Source organism: Ammodytes marinus (assembly GCF_949987685.1).
Source record: "Ammodytes marinus genome assembly, chromosome: 12".
In the NCBI taxonomy this organism is placed as follows: Eukaryota; Metazoa; Chordata; class Actinopteri; order Uranoscopiformes; family Ammodytidae; genus Ammodytes; species Ammodytes marinus.
The window spans coordinates 12,787,810-12,813,634 of record NC_137216.1 but is presented as its reverse complement, the minus strand read 5'-3'; the positions used below and the strand labels follow the sequence as shown (position 1 = coordinate 12,813,634).

General features: G+C 41.9%; 1 protein-coding gene across 3 annotated transcripts; it reads left to right on the top strand.

Moving 5' to 3' along the window:
• The first annotated feature begins 726 nt into the window (after window positions 1-726).
• ranbp2 (RAN binding protein 2) lies at window positions 727-25,075 on the top strand. 3 transcript variants are annotated; one of them, XM_080038578.1, is made up of 29 exons: window positions 727-916; window positions 2,326-2,393; window positions 2,485-2,596; window positions 2,920-3,072; window positions 3,322-3,552; window positions 3,672-3,814; window positions 4,228-4,423; window positions 4,543-4,683; window positions 4,960-5,119; window positions 5,219-5,400; window positions 5,945-6,141; window positions 6,496-6,619; window positions 7,381-7,542; window positions 7,963-8,100; window positions 8,509-8,640; window positions 8,789-9,025; window positions 9,174-9,257; window positions 9,724-9,865; window positions 9,985-10,079; window positions 10,167-14,616; window positions 16,604-16,771; window positions 17,178-17,267; window positions 17,479-17,654; window positions 17,930-18,536; window positions 19,565-19,654; window positions 19,778-19,932; window positions 20,014-20,287; window positions 20,551-20,900; window positions 23,939-25,075. In XM_080038578.1, the coding sequence occupies exons 1-29, from the start codon at window positions 845-847 to the stop codon at window positions 24,242-24,244; spliced, it is 9,435 nt and encodes a 3,144-aa protein (XP_079894704.1). In that variant the 5' UTR covers window positions 727-844; the 3' UTR covers window positions 24,245-25,075. The 3 variants fall into 3 exon arrangements, with proteins under 3 accessions (XP_079894704.1, XP_079894705.1, XP_079894703.1); XM_080038579.1 differs by having other exon boundaries at window positions 17,175-17,267; window positions 17,939-18,536; XM_080038577.1 differs by having other exon boundaries at window positions 17,175-17,267.
• Window positions 25,076-25,825: the final 750 nt, after the last annotated feature.

Below are 25,825 nucleotides of genomic sequence, written 5' to 3'. Positions count from 1 at the left end.
TCAGTTTCCTTAGATTTGAAATACGGTGTCTCCAGCCTCCCAATAATTGGCAACCAACTTGGTTTCTGTTATTGTGGTAACAATCATTAATCACACCTATGGAGTACCTTGTTTTGTTGCATATGGGGTTTCCTTTTTTATTTTTTTCAGCTTTGGCTCGGGATTATTCTACACAGAGATCAACATATTTGGACTTACTTGAACCTAAATACTATTCCTTGGAAAAATTCAATTGGTTGAGTGAGGCTTATGTTACAACTTTATCCCTAATAAAGCATAAAGCACTGACAACAGTGACAGATAGAGGGGATGTTTTTACCTATGCTTTGAAAACACTACATATAAAGAGTCCTTGTTAAATATGCATGGTTTAATTAAGTATATTTAAAACATTGCATCTATCATTAATTGTGATCCCTCTCTTTTATTGTCAATACCCATAGCTAAGGTTGCATTAGTGTTTGATTTGTGTAATGCTAAATAATAATTATAGTAATAGTATTATTGCAGACCATTTGCATTATACGCAGAGTCTGTGTTCAAGACCATGGGGTCCAGTCAGGGGGTGCACCCAAGGTCCACCCCTCTTTCAAAATAAAGTGCGTCAGTGTGCGTCAAACTGAATTCACGGTTTTCATTGGTTGAGAAGCTTTATTCAAGTACGTACACAGCCCATGTGACCTTCTGCCATTTGACTGTAATGAGACTGCGCAATGTCACCATGGAGAGTTAACGTTACGGAGTGACAGTCGAAACGACATTAATGTCAGTGTTTATATTTTGAGAATTCCTGGTATTGTACGCACCATAGTAAGTCGTCCTAGAGGTGCTTGTTTTTGAAGCCATGCGACGGAATAAGGTTGAAGTGGACCGTTACGTCTCTTCAGTACAGAGCTCGTCTCCCTCTCTCAAAGAGGTAAGTTAAACCGGCGGCTAACGTTAGCATGCTCGTGGGGTGCCACCATGTCGGACCAGCATGTGTCACCCCGCCGCTACGAGGAGACAACCCCAGTACGCGTACCACATGGGCATTAGTCGTATTGTAATTAGTGTGATTCGACGTTCACTTATTTAGCTTGAGTTTTGGGGCCTGTGTATCCTCTGGTAACACCTATGGCTAGCAGGGCGCTAGCTGAACCGGCATGATGACGCCTAGCTGTGTCCTCCCCTATATGCTCACAATTTGCGCGGCATGAGGCTGTTTCAGTAGCGCTAGCCAAAAAGCCCTACGCTACTCAGCCATCACTCGGCTCCTTCGACTACTATTAGCCATGGATCTATGATAAAAGCTATTTGCTACAATTAGTACTCATTTTCTACTTCTGGGACAACTTGACCTCAACACCATGTTTAACCGGAGGACGCATCGTTAATTCGTAGTGTATCGTAGCTGCAAGCAAAGCCTCACGCAGAAATCTTCTGCCTTTAAACGTTGGCTTGATTTCCTACATCATTTGTAAATACAAGTAAATACGGTTAATCGTCGACTGCATGTATTAAAATTACGATCAGCTTATTTTCAAAAGTTTAAGGGCTGCATGCTTATTATTTTCATGTGAAAAGGTAACTTATTCCAATAACTGCCAAAACAGGATCTAAAGGAGCAAGTATCCATGCAGGTACTAAACCTCAGCAAGTCGCATCACAAGGAAGGCCAGCAGTATATCCAATATGTAGATAAACCCTTTAACCATGTTGGCTGATATGTTGTTCACATTTGCCCTATCAGTAATTTCTATTAGTGACAATGCTTCCAAAGTTCAAAGATACATTTGTCTTGTGCACATCAATTACAAATGTGTTGGCAGTGCCACATACAAATCCATTAAGTGTGCACTATGTAACTCGGGTGTGTCCGAGGAGTGACAATTTTCTAAAGTATATTGTCATAACTGAATAAACAAACTTTCCTCAAAAGAAAATTGGATCCCTGAAACACAGTTCGAAGTTAAAAAGCTAACATTAAAGTTACTGTTTCACTGTTGTTGTTGTTGTTGTTAACAGCAGCAGGGCCCCCAGTTTTGTTTACAAACATTCTAGAGGTGCCTCAAAAGATTTTGTTTTGATTTATGACAACAACATAATTATTCAATGCGAAGAATTACACGCTGAGAAAATGTGTTTTGTAAACTAACTGCAGGCTCTGCAAATATAAAACAAATCCCTCTCCCCTGAAACTGCATAGTGCCCCTTTTAAGTATGTAACTAAAGATGTCTTGTACATTTAATTCTTAATAATGTTATCCTTGGTTAACGTAACAAGTAAGATAAATATGATTTTAAATTGGTTCACTAATATTCGTCTTCAATGTTTTCTTTCCACAGAAGCCAGTTAAAGGGTTTTTATTTGCTAAATTGTACTTTGAAGCAAAGGAATATGAACTTGCTAAAAGGTAAGCGCACACACACTTCCTCATTGCTGTTGCTTCTCAAGAGGTCTCCATCGTATTGACCGTAATCTTGCATTTTTAATGCTCTTCCTAGACATGTATCAGAGTATCTCAAAGTCCAGGAGAGGGATCCGAAAGCGCATAAATTCCTTGGGCAGCTGTACGAGAGAGAGGGAGACATCAACAAGGCAGTAGGATGCTACAAGGTAGGAAGAACACAGGAAACGCATTCAAAACAAAGCTGACAGAACTCATTGCATAGTGTGCTCCTTAATATCAAAGCTCTGTTCCAAGTGTCCTGAAAGGAGCATACTCAAAATCTGCCACAAACCATTCAAAAGACTAGGTGTCATGGCTACTCATTAGACTTCCCCCTTCAACATGCGACTTCACTGAGATATAATAAAGTAGACATTCTTCTGGTCTCTTCCCTCTCTTTCATGTTTTGGATGTTGTTTTTTCGGAAGAGTTTTGCCTTTTGGATAGATCACGTTTGAATGTCTGCACTTGTTTGTGTGTGTGTGTGTAGCGGTCAGTGGACTTGAACCCAGCCCAGAGGGACCTGGTGCTGAAGGTGGCTGAGTTACTGGTCAATAAGGAGGAATGTGACAGCAGAGCAGAGTTTTGGGTGGAGAAAGCTGCAAAGCTGCTGCCAGGAAACCCTGCAGTCTTCAACCTGAAGGTGAGGCTCCTTTTCTTCTGAATCTTCATAAGACCTGCCGGTATTATGTATCAGTTATCTAATGACAATTTTATAACTTATAATGAACTAACAGCTGCCTGGAACAAGCAAACTATGTTCTTCCCTCTGTCGTCATTGTCTCCAATGCACTTTTTTAGCTTTTCATAAATAATGTGCATGTTAATCAAAGACGGACAGGATGCCCCACTGCACTGACTGGCTTTGTTTCATCTGTGCTGATCTATGCAGGAGCGTTTGTTGAGTCGTCAGGGTCAGCAGGGATGGAACCGGTTGTTCGATCTCCTCCAGGCAGAGCTAGCTGCGAGGCCGGGTGATGCTCACGTCAACGTGAAGCTGGTTCAGCTGTTCTGTCAGGATGGACGGCTGGATGAAGCCGTTAAGCATTGCCTGGCTGCTGATAAAAGGGGCGTGTTGAGCAAGAGTCTGGACTGGTACACCGTGGTGTTGCATACACTGCAGGTCAGCATGGAAGGGCAGCACTGTGCACTTCATTTGGCATGGTTAAACAAGCTTCTATTGTGTTTAGTTGAATTCCATAGCTTTACATCAAACCTGTAACTTCCGATCTTTTGTTGCAGGAGCATCTAGCTCAGCCGAGTGTCTCTAGTAATGAGAAGATGTGTCGGCGTCTCCAGAGTGAACTGCTGTTGGCCCACTGCAGCCTGCTGAATATCACACTCTCTGAGAGCAGCATGCAGCCTAGCCTTGAAGGCCTTGAGCGGTGGGTTATGTTCAATTGTTAGAAAACATATTCTATAGACGAGGTGTGTCCATGGAATCAAATCTAATCCTTAAGGCCACTTCATTCTCATTTTTGGCTGTGGTTAGATTCATCCCCAAATTCTCAGCTTCCTTGTGTATTTATGTTGGTTTTATACATCTTAGCAAATTATTCATTTGGTGTCAGCGCCTGCCTCTGATAATAATGTACTCACAGAATGTGCCTTAAAAGATTCATACCATTTATTACAAACAGGTGCCAGGAGATTTTATGGAGCAAGAGATTGTATTTTAGATTTTAAATGTGTATTTTCAACATTACTGGTGACCATTTATTTTGATGTATTCCACTGGAGCATCTCCACAACTGCAAGGAACTGCATATTAAACTGTTTGTGGGGGGTGTTTTTGTAGCTTTGACAAAGCTATGCAGACGCTGAGCAGCATCGCTGACCACCACACAGACGATCTTTGTGAGGTGTTTGTGGAGATGAGAGGTCACCTCTACCTGCATGCTGCCACACTGCTGCTGAAGCTGGCTCAGGATCGCCATCAGTCCTGGAGGGCCGTCATTGACCTGGCTGCACTGTGCTACATGTTGGCATACCAGGTACTGACACACCGACCGAGCAGGAATAAGGCTAGCCTATTAACAGAGTCTCTACAAATTGACTTTTCCTGCTTAACTTCCTTACACACTTTGCATATGTTTGGTTGTCTTTTCACCAGGCCCCTAGACCAAAGGCCAAAGTGACTAAAAGAGACCAGACCGCCCCACAGCTTCTGGAGCTGTTGGCCAACGACCGACAGAGTCAGGCCGGCCACATGTTGCTAAATATGAGCACCGATCCATCCGCCCTGATCAGAGAGGTTTGTCCGTGGGTTCTGATTCAGTTTAGTCAAATGTAATAAATAGACTCACTGTAAAACATTGATTAAATAAATATAGTTTTACATGTTTAAAATTACTTGTGGAACTAAAAAGATTTAACGCTACAGAGCCTTGCATCGTATTACTGTCACAACCATCTTTCTGTCTAACACTAGCATTTCTGCATCATATCAGACAGAAAGCACTTTAAATCTGGTGTTTAATTTATGTTTAGAAAACCACAGAATCGTAATATATCTATTGTCTGTGTGTAGGTGGTGGAGGCGTTTGGGAACCGTAGCGGTCAGGACTCTTTGTTTGAACTCCTGTTTGGACCACAGGCCTCCACTGGATCTTCCTTTATTGCCAATGATGACATTCGTTCCATTAACTCCATGGCTCCAGAGCTGGCTGAGCTGGCCAAATGGGATGCTGGTACAAAACCAATAATCATAATAATAAAGTAACGTGAAGATGAACTAAAAAATTCAACTTTGTTGCATAAAAGTGATGATTTTGCTCCTTCCTCTATAGGCTCTATCCTGCTGCATGCTGGTGACCTGCAACATTTAAGCTGGTTGGGGCTTCAGTGGACCCTTCTGGACCAAAGACAGGCAGTGCGGGACTGGCTACAGCAGCTTTTTCCCAGGCTTACTCTGGAAACCTCCAAACTTTACACCAACGCACCAGAGTCCATCTGCCTGCTGGACCTAGAGGTAGGTAGAATCATGTCTGCAGGTTTGGTGGGTCCACATAACACAAGATAAGGCTTTAAAGAAGATGTTTTTCCTCTAATCTCCAATGTTGAATGAATTGATTTGTTATGTAAAGATCACAGTTTTATGAAGACTGAAGTGAGCAAAATGTCTATATAGGGGTCAACCAATGATTTTTTTGGTAAAGAGTAAAGACCAACATTTATTTTCAGAAATAATCTATAGTGTACGTGTGATTGTTGCACTTTTGATAGATCCCTGTACCCACTGCTTGCAGGTATATTTGGACTGCTCAATTTGCTTATGGTGATTATTAAGAGTATTATCTGGAACTGTGTTTTGCATATCCAAATTAAATCTTTTAATAAATGCAATGGCTAAATGTGCATTGAAACTGTGTTTGATTGGCTACTACATCTGTGAAGGACTTTCCTGGGCAGAACTTTCCAATCATTAAGGGCATTTGTACCGCTCAGTTATTGTATACTGAAATGTATTCCAGTATTTCTTCCAAAATGTCTTTTGTCTGTTTTACTCCACGCAGGTATTTTTACATGGTGTGGTGTTTAGTTGCCACTGTCAGCTCCAGGAGAAGGCAAAGATAAGCAGTGGAGTAAGCCAGCAGCAACAGCAGCTCTATGAGCCTCGATGCCTCCCCCTTCCCCTCCTTCGCCTCTTGACTACTGACAGACAGAGGGAGTGGTGGGATGCCGTCTACAGCCTCATTCATAATCGAGCAGCGTGAGTAAAACCAAGGTCAAAACACAATACAATAAATGTGTTACAATATAAGCTGTTTAAATGAGTATAAGGTTTCTCATGGTTCTTCAAAATTGACTTGATTGTCATCAGTTTCAAAACGGAGCTAAATCAAAAATGGCAACAAAGAAATCTCTGTTACAGTTTCAAAACCTATTAACAACAAGATTAAACCATCATTAAACCTAAAGAAGTTGGATACCCACCTGCTTCACTTAATCTCTGTACTGCCTTTTATGAAATTACATGAACAGCCCAAAACAGCGCTTGCTCATTTGAGTTTAAATATTGGACATGTCACAGTATTAAGTGTTTTTGTTGTATGTGTCCTTGTAGTCCTGGTATGTCAGCCAAACTGCGGATGATCGTGCAGCATGGACTTAGCACTTTGAGGGCCGGAGAGAAACACGGGCTCCAACCAGCAATGGCCATCCACTGGGCTCGATGTCTCAGCCAGACGGTACACACACACACACATTCACATACTCTTCCCACAAGCTCAGCGAGTAGCCCCCTACACAGAAGAGTTTTCGATCTTGGGATCTACACCTCATGTGGGGTTTTTACTGAATGCCAAACTGAAATTCACTCACAATCCAAATTGCTCACTTAAATTGGAATTGACAAGCAAAGCATAGAGCTACAGTACACACGTTCTTGCCTTGCCTTTTATACCGTGTCTTTCTGCATAATGCTTTGATGATAGTGGACTATTGGGTAATGTGGTACAGGATGGAAGCATCATACTGTAGCACTGCATAAAGGTGAAGGTGTAGAAATGGAAGTGGTGTGAATATATGAATATGATCAACTTCATCCAACATTTCTAGGATGGCCAGCTAGTACTAGGTCTGGATCAGTTGTGGATGGCAGTTGTTCAAACATGCTGCGCAGCCAGAGAAATAGCACTTGGAGAACACAGCACCTTGCCAGATTCTGCACAGACACGTGCCTCTGCACCTGCTCCTTTCTATCACATACTCAACAACTGTGAAAAAGGATTAAGATGTGCAAACAGCCACACTTACTTGTGCTCTGACTGTGTGATATTTCATTGTACATTTGTAGCATTTGTTAAAACGGAAGAAACTACTTTTGTTAAAAGTGCATGAACGGTTCTGTTAATGTTAATCTGTTAATGTTGTCTGCCCTGCATTGCTGATGTGGCATGTTATCTTCTGTCCATGATTTTTAACTATCTTCTCATGTTTAATAACCCAGGGTGATGGAGTGAACTCATACTACGACCAGAAGGAGTACATCGGACGCAGTGTCCACTACTGGAAAGTTGTGCTTCCACTTTTGGAAAAGATCAAAAACAGACGTAGTATACCAGAACCACTTGAAGCCCTCTTCATACACTTTCCCTCAAAAGATATTCAGGTTTATACTATTTTCTATTATTGTCAGTTGTTTCTTTTTAAATAAACATGACATTGTTGATGCAAGACTGCCTCTAAATAAACATTGTCTTTGAACATACTTTAGAAAAAGCTGATTTAATATAACCATTTAAAGTTTTTATGGTTATAAAATATTTGATTTATATTATTCTATTTACACCTTGTTTTTTTATTACATTTATTAGTTTATTATTTATCAATGCATTTATTTATGGTTTTAGATGCTAAAACAGGTCAATGTTTGTTGGATCTTATGTTATGGGATTTGATTCTTGCACAGGGCTAGTAAGTATGCACCTATGATACCAATAAGCATTTTAAAATGAGGAATTTGACAAATGAAAAATCTGAGCTGTACTGCTTCGGCTTACAACTCGTGTGTGTCTGTGTTCCTTTTCAGATTTCTTCTTTGAAGGGTCATGAAGAGGAGGCTAAGGTAGCACATGCTGCACTCCTTGACATTGAAGGCAAGACAGAGGAGGCCATCGCTACCTTGGAAACCATCAATAACATGTCATCAATCTGGCATTTGGCACAGGTGAGTCATGCGCTTCTACACAACATAACTGGAATAAGCTCATTCTTCACCATCTAAATTAAACAATGGCCATCTATTTTTAATATATATATATTTTTTTTTTAGATGTTCACCAAAGATTTGTTAACGGCTTTAAAAACCAGTTTACTCTTTAGACCCATTCCTGGAAGCTAGTGGTCTAAATATTCCTTTGTATAGCAGGGCTCTTTCATTACGAACATAATTGGATGTATTGTTTAGGACATTTTATGAACATTGTGGACATTTGGGCATTAAATAATGCATTTGTCATGGGTCTTGGCAGGCTATTAGTAAAGTAATGTAAAACAAAAGTAGGGGCAAATACAAAGTACAATTGTGCGTGCTTTCTCTGTTTATTTTCTATGACATGCTTTGTTTCCTTTGCAGATCTACCAGCGGCTGTCAGAGGAGGCCACCAATGGAGTTGAGGAGACCCAAGACAGATGCATCACTTTTCTGAGAAAGTTTAGGACCTACCTATCTAAGATCTACAATGCTAATGCTGATGACATTGATAAGGTAAGTACCATTATTTGTAGCTTCAAACAAGTTTAAATTTCAAAAAAGCAAAAACCAGTATGTATGGTGGACACAATTTCTTTATTCTTTCTCTATAAATGTGTACATATCCTTAGTTGTCTTATAATTTATTCCATTTGTGTCCCAGCTGCCTGTTTCTATGGAGGAAATTGTGGACCTCCTTAATGATGTGAATCAGCAGCTGGGGGAGAATGGGGAGGCCATGGATGAAGAGGAGGAGGAGAAGGAGGAGGAGGAGGGTCGAAGAGGACCAGCCCACTCCAGCCCTGCTCATCCAACAGAAACCTCTGCCACAATATCCCACATAAAGTTTGCCACTCCTTCTCCGAACAAAAGCATAATCTCCCCTTCTAAAAGACACCTGGTAGGTTCACATTATTGGATCTCACTCAGAAGACCATCTAAGGTTTCTTTGTCGCTTTAAAGTGTCTCCTTAAATCTTTTTCAGGGATTGCCATTCTCAACAAATTAGTGACTTTTCACAATTTCTTCCATTCTCCCATGTCTTTCAGATTTCTCCCAAGACCCCACCTCATTGGGTGGAGGACCAGAAAAGTATCCTCCAGATGCTGTGTCAGCGAGTTGAAGCCCTCACGGTCAGGATAAGAGATTTATCTTTTTGTTTTACTTTAATGGCTCCACTTAGAAGGAATACATTAGTGATTACAGGTTTAAAGTATAAAATAAACTCAACCTGGAGAGTGGAGAGTATGATATGAATATGTTATTGTACTGATTAAAATAAAGTGGGAGATTACGCTGAATTTATTAAAAAAATAAAAGGGGGGAGGTGCTAACATAGGAGCAGATCATAATTTAACCCATTGAAAATGACAAATTAAAGGTCTGTTTCTACTAAGGGTGTACAAGTGTAGACATTTTTGTAAATGTTCACACCTCTAGTTTCTACTGATAGCCTTCTCCTCCCTGCATTTGAGGTGAATACAAAACACAGTAACAACATAGGAATAACTCGGTTTACTGTATGATGTAGATACTCTGCTTTGAGTGTGAATTTTGTAAAAATGTCAGTCACTTCATAATCAGCTTCTTGTTTTGCAGAATAAGGTCAATGATCTGAGTCACAACACTTCAGGGATTGCAGGCTCCCCTCATCACAAGATGTATGGGGAGAGCTATGGGGCCGAGGGCCTTCAAGAGCCTTTTACCCCAGTTCAGTCCTACCATGGGGCCCCCCTAACAGGTCAGCACATGTGATGGAACCAAATGTGTCTAAATTTATGGTTCCACATTTTTATTTACAAATATTGAACATTAATAATTTATAACATTAACACAATCTTTATATCATCTTTTTCTAAGTTTCCACTACAGGCCCCTCTATGTACTACAACCCATCTCCAGCTTACAACTCTCAGTATCTCCTGCGTACTGCAGCAAATGTAACCCCCACCAAGGTAATTATTAAAGTTATAGTTCAAGTTCACAAAAATTAACTTGATCGTTGTATATGGAATGACTTTTTTCTTTTTTTCTTTAAACAGGGCCCAATGTATGGTATGAACCGTATGCCACCTCAGCAGCATATGTATGCCTACCAGCAGCCAACCCATACACCTCCATTGCAGACAGCCCCAGCCTGCATTTACCCTCCTCAAGAACAAGTTTTTGGTGCCCCAATTCGGTTTGAATCACCAGCCACGGGCCTACTTTCTCCATATAGTGAAGAATATTATGGCCAGAGTGTAACCCAACAAACCACCAACCCTCCTCTGCCTGAACCTGGCTACTTCACCAAGCCATCTGTAGTTCCTGTTCAGCCACCAAAGAACATTGAGGGGAAACCTATGGACTTAGGGAAGCTCTCCTTCGGCCAGCAGGCACCTGCTGAAGTCCCCAAAGTGCCTGGTTTTGGAGCAGCGGCAGTTGCCCAGTCAACACCTTCAGCTGGTTTTAAATTCAACTCAAACTTCAAATCTAACGACGGAGATTTCTCTTTCCCAGGGTCCCAGGCCATGCACAGTGAAAGTCTTCTTGGTCTCCTTACATCAGACATTCCCACTAAAACAGATACTGTTCCAGAGATGCCTTCAGCGCAGGAGCAGCCCCCAAGCCAAACGGGGACCTTCAACTTTGGAAATAAAAGTGTTGGTGGCTTCTCCTTTGCTGACTCTGCGCAGAACATTGGCACAGGAAGTCTATTTGGAAAGGTGGACCAGCCATTCACATTTGGGGATGTTACAAAGCCAGTGTTTGGGTTTGCCAAGTCTGCAGCAGAAGAGGAAAGAGCAGCGGAGAGCGACAATGACAGCACTCATGTTGAGGAGGATGAGGATGGTCCTCACTTTGAGCCCATTGTACCCCTTCCTGATAAAGTTGATGTGAAAACAGGTGAGGAGGAGGAGGAGGAAATTTTCTGCAACAGGGCAAAGATGTATCGCTTTGACACTGATACAAAAGAGTGGAAGGAGCGGGGTATTGGCAATGTTAAAATCCTTAAACACGGCCCCAAAGGAAAGGTACGTCTCTTAATGAGAAGGGAGCAGGTCCTTAAGATCTGTGCAAACCACTACATCACTGCTGATATGCTCCTGAAACCGAATGCTGGGTCTGACAAATCCTGGGTCTGGAATGCCATTGATTATGCAGATGAAGAGCCTAAGCCCGAACAGCTAGCCATCCGCTTCAAAACAGTAGATGAGGCATCCGAATTCAAAACTAAGTTTGAAGAAGCCCAGAAAGTTGTGCCTAAATCACCAGAAATGCACAATCGGCAGGAGAAGAAAGAGGAAAGCTCAAAAGATTCTAAATCACTGGCAGCCCAGTTTGCAATCAAAGAAGGGGAATGGGACTGCACTATGTGCTGTGTAAGAAATAAACCAACAGAAATGCGGTGTGTCGCTTGTCAAAGTGCCAATCCCAATTCTTCATCCCAACCAGACATTCAAGCTGCTGGGGAAACCAAAGCCAGTCCCTTTACTTTCAAATTTGGGACAGATACATCAAAACCCATTACCTCTGGCTCTACATTCACTGGATTTGGTGCTTTTGGAGCCTCTATACCCTCCTCATTTACATTTGGCACCAGCACTTCAATACCTGCTGACACAGTAACCAGTGCATTTACTTCTGGATTTGGTTCTCAGTTTGGCAAAAAGTCAGGGCAGTGGGATTGTGACATGTGTTCTACAAGAAATGAGGCATCTGTAGACAGTTGTGTTTCTTGTAAAGCAAATAAAGCCTCACTGGAAACAACTGCTATGGGACCAGATGCACCTACAGGGCAGCACTCTGTGTCTGCTGTTCCCTCTGGGTTTGGCCAGTTTAGTAAGAAGCCTGGGCAGTGGGACTGTGATGTATGCGAAGTAAGAAATGATGCCTCTGCTGACAAATGTGTTGCCTGCTGTACCCCCAAACCTGGTGCTAAATCAGCAGACAAGGCTCCAGATACATCAAATCTGCCAACAGTATCTGGATTTGGGGCTGATTTTGCAAAAAAGGATGGGCAGTGGGACTGCGACGCCTGTCTGGTCAGAAATGACGCATCATCAGCTCAATGTGTTGCCTGCTATGCCCCATGTGGTACTCCCTCTTTAGAAGCCATGTTTGCCAAGAAGAAAGGAGAATGGGATTGCGACGCTTGTCTGGTGAGAAATGATGACTCTGAAAATAAGTGTGTGGCCTGTCAGACACCAAATCCCAATGCTAAAAGTGCAACCAGCACCGCTCCCTCAGCCTCTGCATTCAGCTTTAGCTTTGGAACTAAGAGTTCATCAAACCAGCCTGCTGGCACTGGCTTTACAATTCCTTTTGGTACTGGCTCTGGAAGCTCTTTTCAGTTTGGTCAAAACAAAGGTCAAACTTCAGCCGCTTCTTTTAAGTTTGAAACTCCTCAGTCTGAATCTAGTACCACAAGTTCTTCTGCCTTCTCTTTCTCAATGCCCATTCCAGATGGTGGCTTCAAGTTTGGCATTCAGGACTCTACAGGGGAAACTCCCTCAACTGAAAATCAATCACCTCTATCAGGGTCAGCCTCTAGTTTTCTGAAAAGCATAGCCGACAAGCACAAGGAGAAAGATAACGTGTCCAAACCCTTAGACGATCTAACCAATCCATTAATTGCTGGAAAAACCAACACGTTAGGTTTTGGAGACTTGGCAAAGTCCACTGGAGGAGGCTACCAGTTTGGCCAGGAAGACCCTGACTTTAAAGGTTTCTCTAGGGCCGGTGAACAGATATTCTCTTCGCTACTGGCAACCCCGACCAAGGCAGATGCCTCAAAAGAGCTGGACGAAGACGACATGTATAAAACAGAAGAAAATGACGATATCCAGTTTGAACCAGTGGTCCAGATGCCTGATAAGGTGGACGTGGTGACGGGTGAAGAGGATGAACAGGTGTTGTACTCTCAGCGTGTTAAGCTGTTCAGATTTGACCCCAGCACCAGTCAATGGAAAGAGCGTGGTGTAGGAATCCTTAAAATCCTAAAAAACACTACTAATGGCAGGCTTAGAGTGCTGATGCGAAGAGAACAAGTTTTCAAGGTATGTGCCAACCACTGGATCACCACCACCATGAATCTCAAGCCCCTGGCAGGCTCAGACAAAGCATTGATGTGGTTGGCCAATGACTTCTCTGAAGGAGATGCTAGACTTGAACAGTTGGCTGCTAAGTTCAAAACCCCCGAGCTTGCTGAGGAGTTTAAGCAGAAGTTTGATGAGTGCCAGATACTTCTTTTGGACATCCCCCTACAAACCCCCCACAAGCTTGTTGACTCAGGCAGAACAGCACGCCTCATTCAGAAGGCGGAGGAAATGAAGTCTGGTTTGAAAGACATGAAATTCTTTTTGACGGATGAGAAAACGAAGATCAGAGATGAAGACAACCAGGAAGATGTTACAACATCCAGCAACGTTTCAGGCCTTGTTATAAAGCCTCATGGTGAAACCACCGGCCCCACATTGGAATGGGATAACTACGACCTAAGAGAAGATGGTTTGGATGATACTGCTGACTCATCAGTCTATGCCTCTCCCCTCGCCAGCAGCCCCCTGAAAAAGAACCTTTTCCGCTTTGGAGAAGCCACTGGTGGGTTCAACTTCAGCTTCCAACCTGGCATCAGCCCTTCCAAGTCTCCTGCTCAGCTTAACCAGAGCAGAGCCTCAGTGGGCACTGATGACGAACAGGATGTAACCCAAGATGAGGAGAAAGATGGCCAGTACTTTGAGCCTGTGGTCCCCTTGCCTGATCTGGTAGAGATTTCTACAGGGGAGGAAAATGAACTGGTGGTCTTCAGTCACAGGGCCAAACTGTATCGCTACGATAAGGAACTGGGTCAGTGGAAGGAGAGGGGTATTGGAGATCTCAAGATCTTGCAGAATTACAACACCAAACGAGCAAGGATGATAATGAGAAGAGATCAGGTACTTAAGATCTGTGCCAACCACTGGATCACCACAGCCATGAAACTAGAACCTATGAAGGGTGCAGAGAAGGCCTGGGTCTGGAGTGCTTTTGACTTTTCTGAAGTGGCAGAGGGTACAATTGAGCAGTTGGCTGTGAGATTCAAGTTGCAAGAAACTGCAAACACATTCAGTCAGGTCTTTGAAGAGGCCAAGGTTGCACAAGAAAATAAGGAACTCATGACTCCAGTGACATCCACAGTTGCCACACCTCAGGACAGTGGATCCTCAGCATCTGCTGAGACTACTAAAACTTTGTGTGGGCAGGCAGCCATTGCTGTTCTGGAAGAGACAACAAAGGAACGTACAGAGCTTTGCCAAGACTGTAAGCCAAGTGCAGCTGTGTCTCCAATTCCAGTCAACCCCTCAAAGACAGTTGTGTCACCTCCCAAGTTTGTCTTTGGTTCTGACAGCCTTCAGAGGTTTTTTGGCTCTCCTCAATCTCACGCTGAAGAATCTGCATCCGGTTTGAAAGCCAGGGATGATGCTAAGACTTCACCTGCAGCACCTGCCTTCAAAATCCCAGAAAAAGGTACAATATATCTTCTTATATGTGGAATATATGTCTTCCCGTTTCTGAATGAGTATCACAACTGTCTTTCTTCATTTGAGTTTTACTCCATTGTCGTGTTTTACCTGCATCTCATTGTGACATCATCTCCTTAGTTGACCAAACCCAAGACCCAAATCAAATAATTCTAGGACATAAATCACTGATTTCAGTTCAAATCCCCATGTAGCTAATTCACTTGTTTTATTTTAGTTTTATTTTATTTAAATATGCTGTACCTTTTTTTTGTGTGAAACTGTATAGAACAAATTGTCTACAATAGGGATTTAGTGTACATGTTGCACACCCCTAAGACCTTCGACACAGTTCAGATAAAACACACGTATAGTTTTTCACTTTTTCCTTTTAAGACTTTTGGCCTTGTTCTCTGATTATACCAGCCTCACAATTAGTTTCTCTTCGCCCAACAACCCATCATCCTTTAGGGCTGGATTTTAGGCTTTTCAAAGATAACCCAATGGCTTTTTGGACCAGCACATCAACCACCCAATTTGAACCCCCAGGTACTCTAATCACTGCAGTGTGTGTTAACACTTCTCAGCTGTCACCTGGCTGGCCCTTACTACTAGAAAGAAATAACCTGGATGCACGGAGTGGAAAAAACTTTGACACTAATGTGTTGCATGTCCAATGTGTTGAGGTGCTGTTTTATTATTGAAAAAAAAAATGTTGTAATTGTAATAATACTTTGGAAGCCCATTAGTCACAAGACTTAAGTGTCTCACACACAAGGACCTATTTTCAATTCAATAATGGGTGAAGTAGTATCAGTTTTCTCAAGTAGATTTAGTGGTCAACAATGGATTAGCACTTTTACCATGGTTTACCAATAATTAAATGTTAACTCTGTCATGATAAAATACAAATTTCCCATGTTAAATTAATATGAAGTGATTTTTTTTGTTAGAACTCAAAATTATTATAATTATTTCATTTAGTGCCATGGTTTATATTTATTGTGCGTCTTCCCTACCAAAGAGCAAATGTGCAGTTATGGTTAGTTTTAAGTTTTGAAAGATATTGAAGGACAATCAGAAGATGGAGACAGGGTGCTCTAAGGTTTTGCTATTAAAGCTGGGGTGGAGGATTTGGGGACAAAATGGCAGTTGGGATAGAGATTCGAATCCAAATACCTCAACTGCTCCACTTGTTGTCTTTGGTCCCTCCCTGACACGCTCTACACACCAACAAAGTTGTGCCAAAGTGAATGGACAGTCCCAACAGCCAATAAGAACAGAGAATTGGAGTCTCGCTCTGATAGGTCAAAGTGTACAGCTCATGTTAACTTTGACCAATCAGAAATCATATACCCCAGCTTTAATGCATACTTAAAAAATGCCACATCCACCAATTTAATAATGCTATGAGTATTAAAATGCGTACAGTAATAACTGGTCAACTCTTTTAATGATAGTCTACTTAGCATTTCATTAACAGATTGAACCTCACTAGAGTTTTGTATAGCAACAGGAGCCACACCAATAAAAGTTGATGTCTTTTTGAAAGGTGAGCCAAGAAGATTCCTCAGAGAGCAAACGTCACACGTGCCATTTTTAGTTCAGGAAGTGTAGCAACAGCATGAAATGCAATTCCCTGCCAGTGATGTGCACCTCAGCAAAGGCTAATTAGAGATAAGGCTCAGGTATTTATGCTCTGTAATGTTTCACTACCATGTGTACCCGACAGTAGGTGGTGGAGTCTGTCAAATAAAATTGAAAACTGGGACATAATAATACAAAAATTATGTTCTTATATTATACAACTTGTCGCATACATTTATAAATCAAATGCATGCTCTCCGTTTTTTGCTGTGCACGAATGTGTTTGTGTGTGTGGAACTAACACTGTTGAAGAAAAAATCTATTTTTAAAGTGTTTTCTTTACTACCAACCCGGTCCTCCCCAGCCTGACTGTATTTTCCTACTTTTATCGTGTCTGTCTGTCACAGGGTCATCTCAGGCAGAAGGAGGGTTGGATGAGGACTCTGAGGTGGAGGTTGTGTTTGTCAGGGAACCCACTGCTGATCAGGAAGCTTTAGCCAGGGAACTCCTGCTGCCTCTCACCTTCTTCTGCTACCAGAATGAACCAGGCTACATCAGCGACGATCAAACTGATGGTGAGGCCTAAAAATAAAAAAATATTCTTTTTACAATAAATATGGCAACTAGGATCTCTCTTTGCTCATTCAATTCGAACATTTTGTTAATTCTATAAAATCCTCTTTGAATGTATGGTTTTCATTAACTTGTAATAATACAAGGTTTTGTTAGTTAAAAAAAGCAACAAAAGGTCAATGTTGTGTTCTCTTATGCTATTTGCATTTTGACTGTGACAATTTTTTTTGTTAAAATCTGTAAGCCGGCTATCATGGTGCTGAATCTTAATTCTTAAGTCAGAGAAGTAAAGAAACCAGACATAAACCTGACTGTTACGCTATGTGGGGGGATGAAAACAACATCTTTCTTGATTGTAAAAAACATACAAAAGTAATTTAAAGGAAATATTTGTTGTATTTTCAGAAGAGGACTACGATTCAGCAGTGAAAGCCTTGAATGGAAGGCTCTACCTAGATCCTCCTGAGAAAAAGGCTGCAGCATGTGGTGGAAGTGGAGGTATGTATTTCAAATCCTGTGACACGCACACCATTTTTTATTGTTGGAATAGATACATTTCTATCTCTTCCACATGTGAAATGTACTGTACACCATGTTGAGTGTACTGTAGTGTAACTTTATTTGAACAGTAGATCCGAATGCTCACCTCACCCATACTGGTCATCCTCTATAATAATACTAATCTGAAACCTGTGTGAACCTCTTTCAGAGCCAGACTGCCAGGTGGTGTGGGAGAAGAAGCCGACGCCAGAGGAGGAGGAGAAGGCCAAAAGCCTCCAGCTTCCACCCCACTTCTTCTGCGGCCTGAGCACCACTGACAGCGACCCTGACCACGACAAGCCTGAGGACTTTGAGACGGAAGTCCGCAAGGCACAACAAGAGCTGGTAACGGGAACAACGCACTAAATTTATACTGAGAATATTCAAATCAAGTAAACATGCAAGGAAATGGTACCTAAATATAACAGGATTACACGGCATTCATGCATGTGTTAAGCTGCCAAGTGTTGATAAAACATTTTTTTTTTAACTTTACGTCTTTTGGCTAATGCAGTGGATGTATTTGGATTAAGTTGCAGTTAGTTGCTGCTTTTATGTTTTAAAATGGAGCATCAAGATAGCATCAGAGTTGTTGTAGTTAAATTCCTAACTTGTCTCAGGATTCCCAGTTAAACCAAGATGAAGAGGCATCCAGCAGCCCTGCAGTTGCCCCAGAAGAGCAGACGCCAAGCCCGTCATCCAGCAGCACAGAGGCCCTGGTCAGCACAGAGGCCGTTGTCAGCACAGAGGCCGTTGTCAGCACAGAGGCCGTTGTCAGCACAGAGGCTGAAGGCATCACAGAGGCTGAAGGCATCACAGAGGCTGAAGGCATCACAGAGGCTGTAGTCATCACAGAGGCTGAAGGCATCACAGAGGCTGTAGTCACCACAGAGGCTGAAGGCATCACAGAGGCTGTAGTCACCACAGAGGCTGAAGGCATCACAGAGGCTGTAGTCACCACAGAGGCCATTGTCAGCACAGAGGCTGAAGGCACCACAGAGGCCGTGGTCAGCACAGAGGCTGAAGGCATCACAGAGGCCGTGGTCAGCACAGAGGCCAAAGGCATCACAGAGGCTGCAGGCATCACATCTACACCGGAGGAGCAGACCTCAGATCAGCAAGGAGAAACTCCAAGTGAAGCTCCTCAAAGCAGTTCTCCCATTGACCTGTCGACTAAGAAGAGCCCAGAGCCAGAGGACAACACTGGGACTGCAGCTGTTAGTCAAGGTACAGGTCACTTCCTTTTCATTAATACAGATGTAATTTGACCTCTTGACGTTTACTTTTTGTTAAAATGTTCCTTGGGAGCGTTATAAACAAATAGCCACCACTTTTTGTTAAATAGGTGTAATATGGAAATTATTTGATCATTTTCTAGCACAGAGGAGTTTGGAAAGAAAACATACTGTTGCTCATATTCAACTCTGTAGAGCCACTTAAACAATACAGGGATTTTTTTTCATTTTATATTTTATTCTAGCTCCAATAAGTTAAAAGCTATGAATTTCACTTGATCAGTTTCACATCATCCTTTGTTTCATATCATACAAAATGCCTCCCAGTTCTGTTCAGCTGGAAAGTTAACTTTTTATACTTCTCAAAGGTTTTATTTCAATAACTATTGCTGTCTTAAAGAGGCAAATGTATACAGAATTCAAAAAAGCAAACATCAACACCCAACTATTAATACAAATTTAAAAAATTGTCTTTCCATACCTATTGATTTCCTCAAAACCCCCCAAATTCATCTTGTAACTCTGTGAAGGGGACTGAGTTGGGAACCTCTGGAATAAACTTCCCAACATGACTAAAATTAAAATATCCCTGTGTGGATCAATAAAGATCAAGGCTAAGACTTGCTCCACCTTGACCAGCTACACCTGTGAAATGCCGCTGACACATCGTTGCCCTGCTATTAAAAAATCTAATGAGGCCATTTTCCTGCGTAATGGTTGCTTTTACTTTGATACTACAAAAACTATATACGTTTTTCTGACAATACTTGTATTATATATTTTGTATGCTTTTAACCAGTAAATTATTATAAAGCACTGTTGTACTGGTATTTTTACTTGCTTTAAAGATTACACCACTAAGTTACAAATCTGCAGGTTTATTGCAGAGCTACTGCCTCAAATGACTTTATCCAGTGTTCATGTTCCCTGTCCAACCCACTGGCTGCAAAAAATCCTGCATACAAAAAGAAAATGCATTCAAGTCAGTATTTATAATAACTTTTTATTTTACCTACACAGACTCCTCCAACTTTGGCTTCAGCTCATTGGGGGGCTTCTCTTTTGCTGACCTGGCCCAAACCACAGACGGATTTGCATTTGGATCGAAAGGTTCGCTTCAACTTTGACATTTCCTCCAATTGTCTATTTGCAAGCATAGCATAGCATATCGTAACCTATGCGTCACCACAACACACCTATATTTCACTACATATTTGTTTCCTCTTGATAAAGACTCCAACTTCTCGTGGGCAAACGCTGGAGCATCAGTGTTCCGGGCTGCAGTGACTTCTGCGCCAAAAAAAGATGGCGATGAGGAGGGCAGTGACGAAGATGACGCTGCTAATAATGCGGACATTCACTTTGAGCCAATCGTGTCACTACCAGAGGTACTTTTTGGACGGTAAATTGAAGTTCAGTAGCTGATGTACAGGACCACACCTCATGCTTTTCCTAATTATTTCTCCTAGGTGGAGACAAAGTCTGGAGAGGAAGATGAGGAAATCCTGTTCAAGGAGCGCGCCAAGCTGTACCGATGGGACCGAGACCTCAGCCAGTGGAAGGAGCGTGGCGTGGGTGACCTAAAGATTCTCTTCCACCCAACCAAACGTTTCTACAGAGTCCTGATGAGAAGGGAGCAGGTGCTGAGGGTTTGTGCCAACCACACCATCACACAGGACATGGAGCTCAAACCCATGAATGCTTCGGCCAACGCACTCATCTGGACCGCAACCGACTACTCAGGTATAACGTCGGTGTGACCCCAATTCTACACTGTTTGTCTGTTTTAATAGTTTCAGTCTAATGTTAATAAGCTAGCTAATAGTGCAGTGACATGTACATTGATAACCTGCAGTTCTTTAGACCAATTACTGTCTTTCGCAGTAATACAATTTAAAAAAGTGTTTTACAAATTTTAGGCTGTGTTCCAAAAATAGGTTTCTTGTGTTGACATTTGTGCTGGCCTCTTGCTCATGGTCTCTTGTCTTTCCTTCCGTTTTTCCCAGATGGAGACGGCACAGTAGACCAGCTGGCAGCCAAGTTCAAAACGCCCGAAATAACCGAGTCTTTTAAGAAGACGTTCTGTGAGTGTCAGAGCCGCACAGGCCAAGACGAGGCCTCATGCGTCTCCTCCCCACAGAGGTCCAGAATTCAAGAGCACTCCAGAGACAGTAACCCCCGGGTGTTTCTACAAGTGTCAGCTGACGGCCAAACGCTAGGCACGATCACCGTAGAGCTTTTCTCCCACATTGTCCCCAAGACTGCAGAGAACTTCAGGGCTCTCTGCACCAAAGAGAAAGGCTTTGGGCTTCAGGGCTCCAGCTTCCACAGGATCATACCGGACTTCATGTGTCAGGTGAGAAGATCGTCCAGATGAATTATTACAATGGGAATCTTGTCCAAAAGCTACATTTTCTTGGTAACTATGATCAGGAGTTAAGCTCAGTGCTGACAGACCTTTCCTCTTACTGATTGTTGCTTGCTTACCAGTGTTTAATGTATAAGTTTGTGACTACGGTCCTTAATCTACACCCAGGAGAGCACATTCCAGCAGATATTTTAGTTTTAAAAGTTGTATTTGAATCGCATGTGATTCGAATACAACTGATCTGATGCTTCAGGTATCGTATCTCATCCACTGTATACATACTTTTTGTATACATACTGTTGTTTGAAAGCTTTTGAAATTCCTCACAGCAAAATATTAGTGCTGTCAGTTTAACGCGTTATTAACGGCGTTAACGCAAACCCATTTTAACGGCGTCAATTTTTTTATCGCGCGATTAACGCTCGTCATGGCCTATGTTTTTTTTCACATGCTGTTGCATCAACTAGTAATGTTAGAACAACTGAAACACCACAAACTATTCATATGGCTCGCCATTAAGTTACTGTTAAGTCAACCGGAACATGTCCTACAGCGTAATTTCACACTAAAATCATTTAACTGGCAAAACGCCGAAACGTCAAGTCAATTCTGACTTTTATTTTGAAGCAGAAACCGGAACCTAGCACTTCCTAGCTCAGCTGCACGACCTTCACTAATCTTCCGTGTTGTGACTGGGACTACGCGGAAAAGAAAGCCTGTCATTTGCAAAAGTCTGTATAACCCTGCACGCACACCAAAACCTCCATGAATGTTAGTGGCAGCCGCCAGTCATTCATTTTCACTTTAATTTTTGCTACGAAGGGCGACTGCCTCGGCTGCAGCAGTAGCATGGCAACCACCTGCACGCAGGCATAGAGACAGTGCATGAAATAGGCCACGCCCATCGTGGGGGAAAACATTGAACAGCGCTCCATCCACTTTGTATTGAAAGAGACCTGTCTTCTGCAAACAAACTTAATTAAAATTTAATCAAACATCCATTTAAGAAAAAAACTTTACTTTCTTGAAAGCCACGACTCTTGTCTGTCTATACGAGCTGTTTTTGTGAAAAATAATTGAGTAGTTTTCAATATTGAGGTGTTTTTGTCCGGTCTGACCGGGTCGGACCCATCGTGGGGGAAACCGTTGAAAACCGTTCCATTCACTATGTATTGAAGGAGACCTGTCTTCTGCAAACAAACTTAATTAAAACGTGATCAAACATCCATTTAACAAAAAAACGTTACTTTCTTTAAAGCCACGACTCTTGTCTGTCCATACGAGCTGTTTTTGTGAAAAATTATTGAGTAATTTTCAATATTGAGGTGTTTTTTCCCGTCCGTGAGGGTTAGTAGCCTATGGTTAGCCTACAGCAGAAGGCTAAAGCCTGATTTATACTTGTGCGGCTTTGCGCCTCTGCGTTCTCTGCGGACACCGAACGTTCTCATGAACCGTTGGTAGTAGTTTCGCCCGTGTCGCAGATTGCACACTGCACTTTTGATGTTATCGGCGAAATCCGTTGCTAAACAAATGAAAACTGGAAGATTTTGAGTTTGATGACAATGAGGAAGAGCTCCTGTGCTGTTGAAATCCCTCCTTGTTGCTTTGATGCCCAACCAAACCTCTGCGGCGTCTGCGGCATCTGGCGCGTAGTCACAATTTTCAGTTGGTACGCGGCGGGGTCTGAGGCCACCGCACAGGCTCTCTGCGGCTCCGCGGAGGCTCTGCGCACGCGGTACCGCACAAGTATAAATCAGGCTTAACATTAGCCTAGCATTCAGCATACATTAGTTAAGAGTTTTGTCTCGATATTGAAAATGACTCAATACTTTTTCACCAAAACAGCTCGTATAGACAGACAAGACTCGTGGCTTTAAAGAAAGTAACGTGTATTTGTGAGAGGCATGTCGTATTACGTTATTTTTCAGTTTGTTTGCCGAATACGGGTGTCAGTCAATATAAAGTGAATGGAGCGCTGTGTATTGTTTTCCCCCACGATGGGCGTGGCCTCCGATTATGACGCGTTCCGCACTGTCTCTATAGTGTGTCCACTCCACACACAGTCTGAAATAAGCCGTGGATGAAATTAGACTCCCAAAACATTTAGGCCTACAACAACCAGTTTAATTTAGCCTTAATACTAAGTTGTTTTATGTTCTATGTTGCTTTATGGTTTGGTTTTTAAATAAAAAAAGAAGTTCCAATTATGTTTGTGAATGCTGTTCTAGGAGTGGGGGGGGGGTCTGTATTGTTATTTGCACTGAATTGCAAATTATGATATTTTTTAAGAAATACACTGAATTACAATGCTGTAGACACCATTGTAATTCATGTTTATTTCTTCTAAAATATCATAATTAGAATGGGTGTGATAAGAGCATTAAAATGAGAAAAAATAATGAGACAAAGAAATCAATGGACATTCAGGCTAGAATAAATAAAAATGCGATTAATCGCGAGTTAACTATGACTATAATGCGATTAAATATTTTAATCGTTTGACAGCACTACAAAATATATATCAAATATGTGTCTTCATATCAGTTTAATTAAAGGTTGAGTCAACATTTCTGAAGAACGCTTGTTATCAAAATCAGTGTATATCTCCTCACAATCGCTAGCTGTCTGCCAAAAAAAGCTGATGTTAATACACAGACTAGGCTCGGTATACAGATATGTGAATAAAGGAGCTTATCTAAGCTAGCAACATGTCCGTTTACAGTGCCTAAGCTGTGTATAAATACTGTTTTTTTTTTTTGTTTTTTTTTATAAACAAACACACGGTACATACAGGTAGTGGATCGTGAGGGGAGCATTGACTGATTTAGGCAACACGTGTTCTCCACAATGGCTTATTCCACCTTAACCAACAAACACGCTTTGGATTGCATCTGTTACATGGCCCATGATGCCACTTTTGGCCAAAGTGGTGATAACACTGCACTAGAGTGGAAACTTTGTGTATTTTTTTACAGTGGCAGCTTTTCCATGTAACATAACCAACAATTTCCCCATTGGTCTTAAAGGGTGGTGACATCACAAAAGGCGATGGCACCGGAGGCAAGTCCATCTACGGCAGCAAGTTTGAGGATGAGAACTTTGACGTTCGACACACAGGCCCTGGCGTTCTGTCGATGGCAAACCGCGGGCGGGACACCAACAACTCACAATTCTTCATCACCTTGAAGAAAGCTGAACACCTGGACTTCAAACACGTGGTTTTTGGCTGGGTCCGAGACGGCATGGACGTGGTGCAACAGATGGGAGAGCTGGGCACAAAGGGAGGCTCACCCACAAAGAAGCTGGTCATCACAGACTGCGGACAGCTCTAGCGTTTTACATTTTCTAATCGAGATTCACAGCTTGGTTTATGTTCTAAAGTTAAGGTAAAAAATACTCTGGATAATGATGTGTTCCCTGCAGTACAGCAACCTTCCTGCTTAAACTGAATCCATAGTCAATAAGGCATCTGAGAATCAAACCCTGATCACAGGACTACTGTTTAAGACCCGCCTTCACCATAGAAACTTGGCTCTAGTAGCCTGGAATCAGAAATATTTTTGCTATCCTATCCAATAATCACAAATGGGAAACATGTTGTATGTAGTATGTGAGAGGAGTTTACTTTTGCTCTGTTGCACATACATCTTTTTTGTCTTCTGTCAATAAATTCTCATCTTTTGTTTATTTTGTGTGTATAATTGTACATGGACTACTTTTTTAATGTCTACATTTAATAAGCTCCTCGCTCCTTTTTTCCCTTTTTGAAGACGTCTTGACTACAATTGAAAGGTTAGGGTTTTTTAAATGCGCCCATTGGTTTGAAACCGAACCCCTGCTTTATTTCCAAGTGCTGCCTCTGTACTTTTTACTGTAGGTCCCTCAAAGTGATTTTTCTTTTTTCGAATGGATTTCACAACATGCAGATAATTGGACTTGATACTTGCCCTCATACACTAGAGTCATCTTCCCGTCCTGCTCTCTGAACAGAGGGTGGTTCAATGATGACGTTACAACAACAGAGGGTGGTTCGATGATGACGTTACATCTGGTTTGGATTTTACACAGGTGACTCATTGGAGTTTGAGATTAGCACACAATTTTAAGTGGTGCGTGATGTTCGAAAATATTCTGATAAAGGAGAAATAAAGTTGCTTTAAAGTAAGATATGGTGGTTTCTTTAAATGTTTCATGATGAATGGTCCCGCTAAGTTCATCAGACTCTTCTGGAAACATGTTATTACTTTACCGTTACTGGTTACTCAAAATGTATTCCAACCCTTTAATTAATGAAATTAATTAATTTAAATATATAATTGAAACAGTCCTGATGATATCCACGATGGCCCCCCCCTTTGTTTACATACCCGTTTACAGAGCTTAGGCGCTCAGCTGTGTAAAACACCAGCTTTTTTATATATACTCACAGCACGGACAGATCGTGAATTTGTTTTGACAAGCTTTTTCCAGAATGGCTGAATACACTAATCAAGCCATAAGATAAAAAATAAATGAATAAAAGTAATTTATTCACCGCATTTTGTGTTAGCATACATGTTGGGAAAAACACCTTTACCAACGATCACTACGGGCCTAGTACTATGACTTAGAAAATCAAGAGCTGCTTGATGAGGAATACTTCAGTAGCCTACGAGGGAATAACAGGACTACGTCATTTTATTAAACGTTTCCCTCGAGATGGCCCTAATACTCCGTCGAAAAAGCAGGCTAGGCCTAGTATAAAGTATGATTTATTCCAATCAAAATAGCATAGATAGATGGTGAAAAAATGTATATGTTAACGTACTCGTGCTCGTCGTGAGTCCAAATCTGTAAAAGGTAGAAAAGTAGCAGCCTAGCAGGTTGATTCAGTATTTGTCTTAGTTGGAGGGTGGCTGAAGTACCGCTTTCGT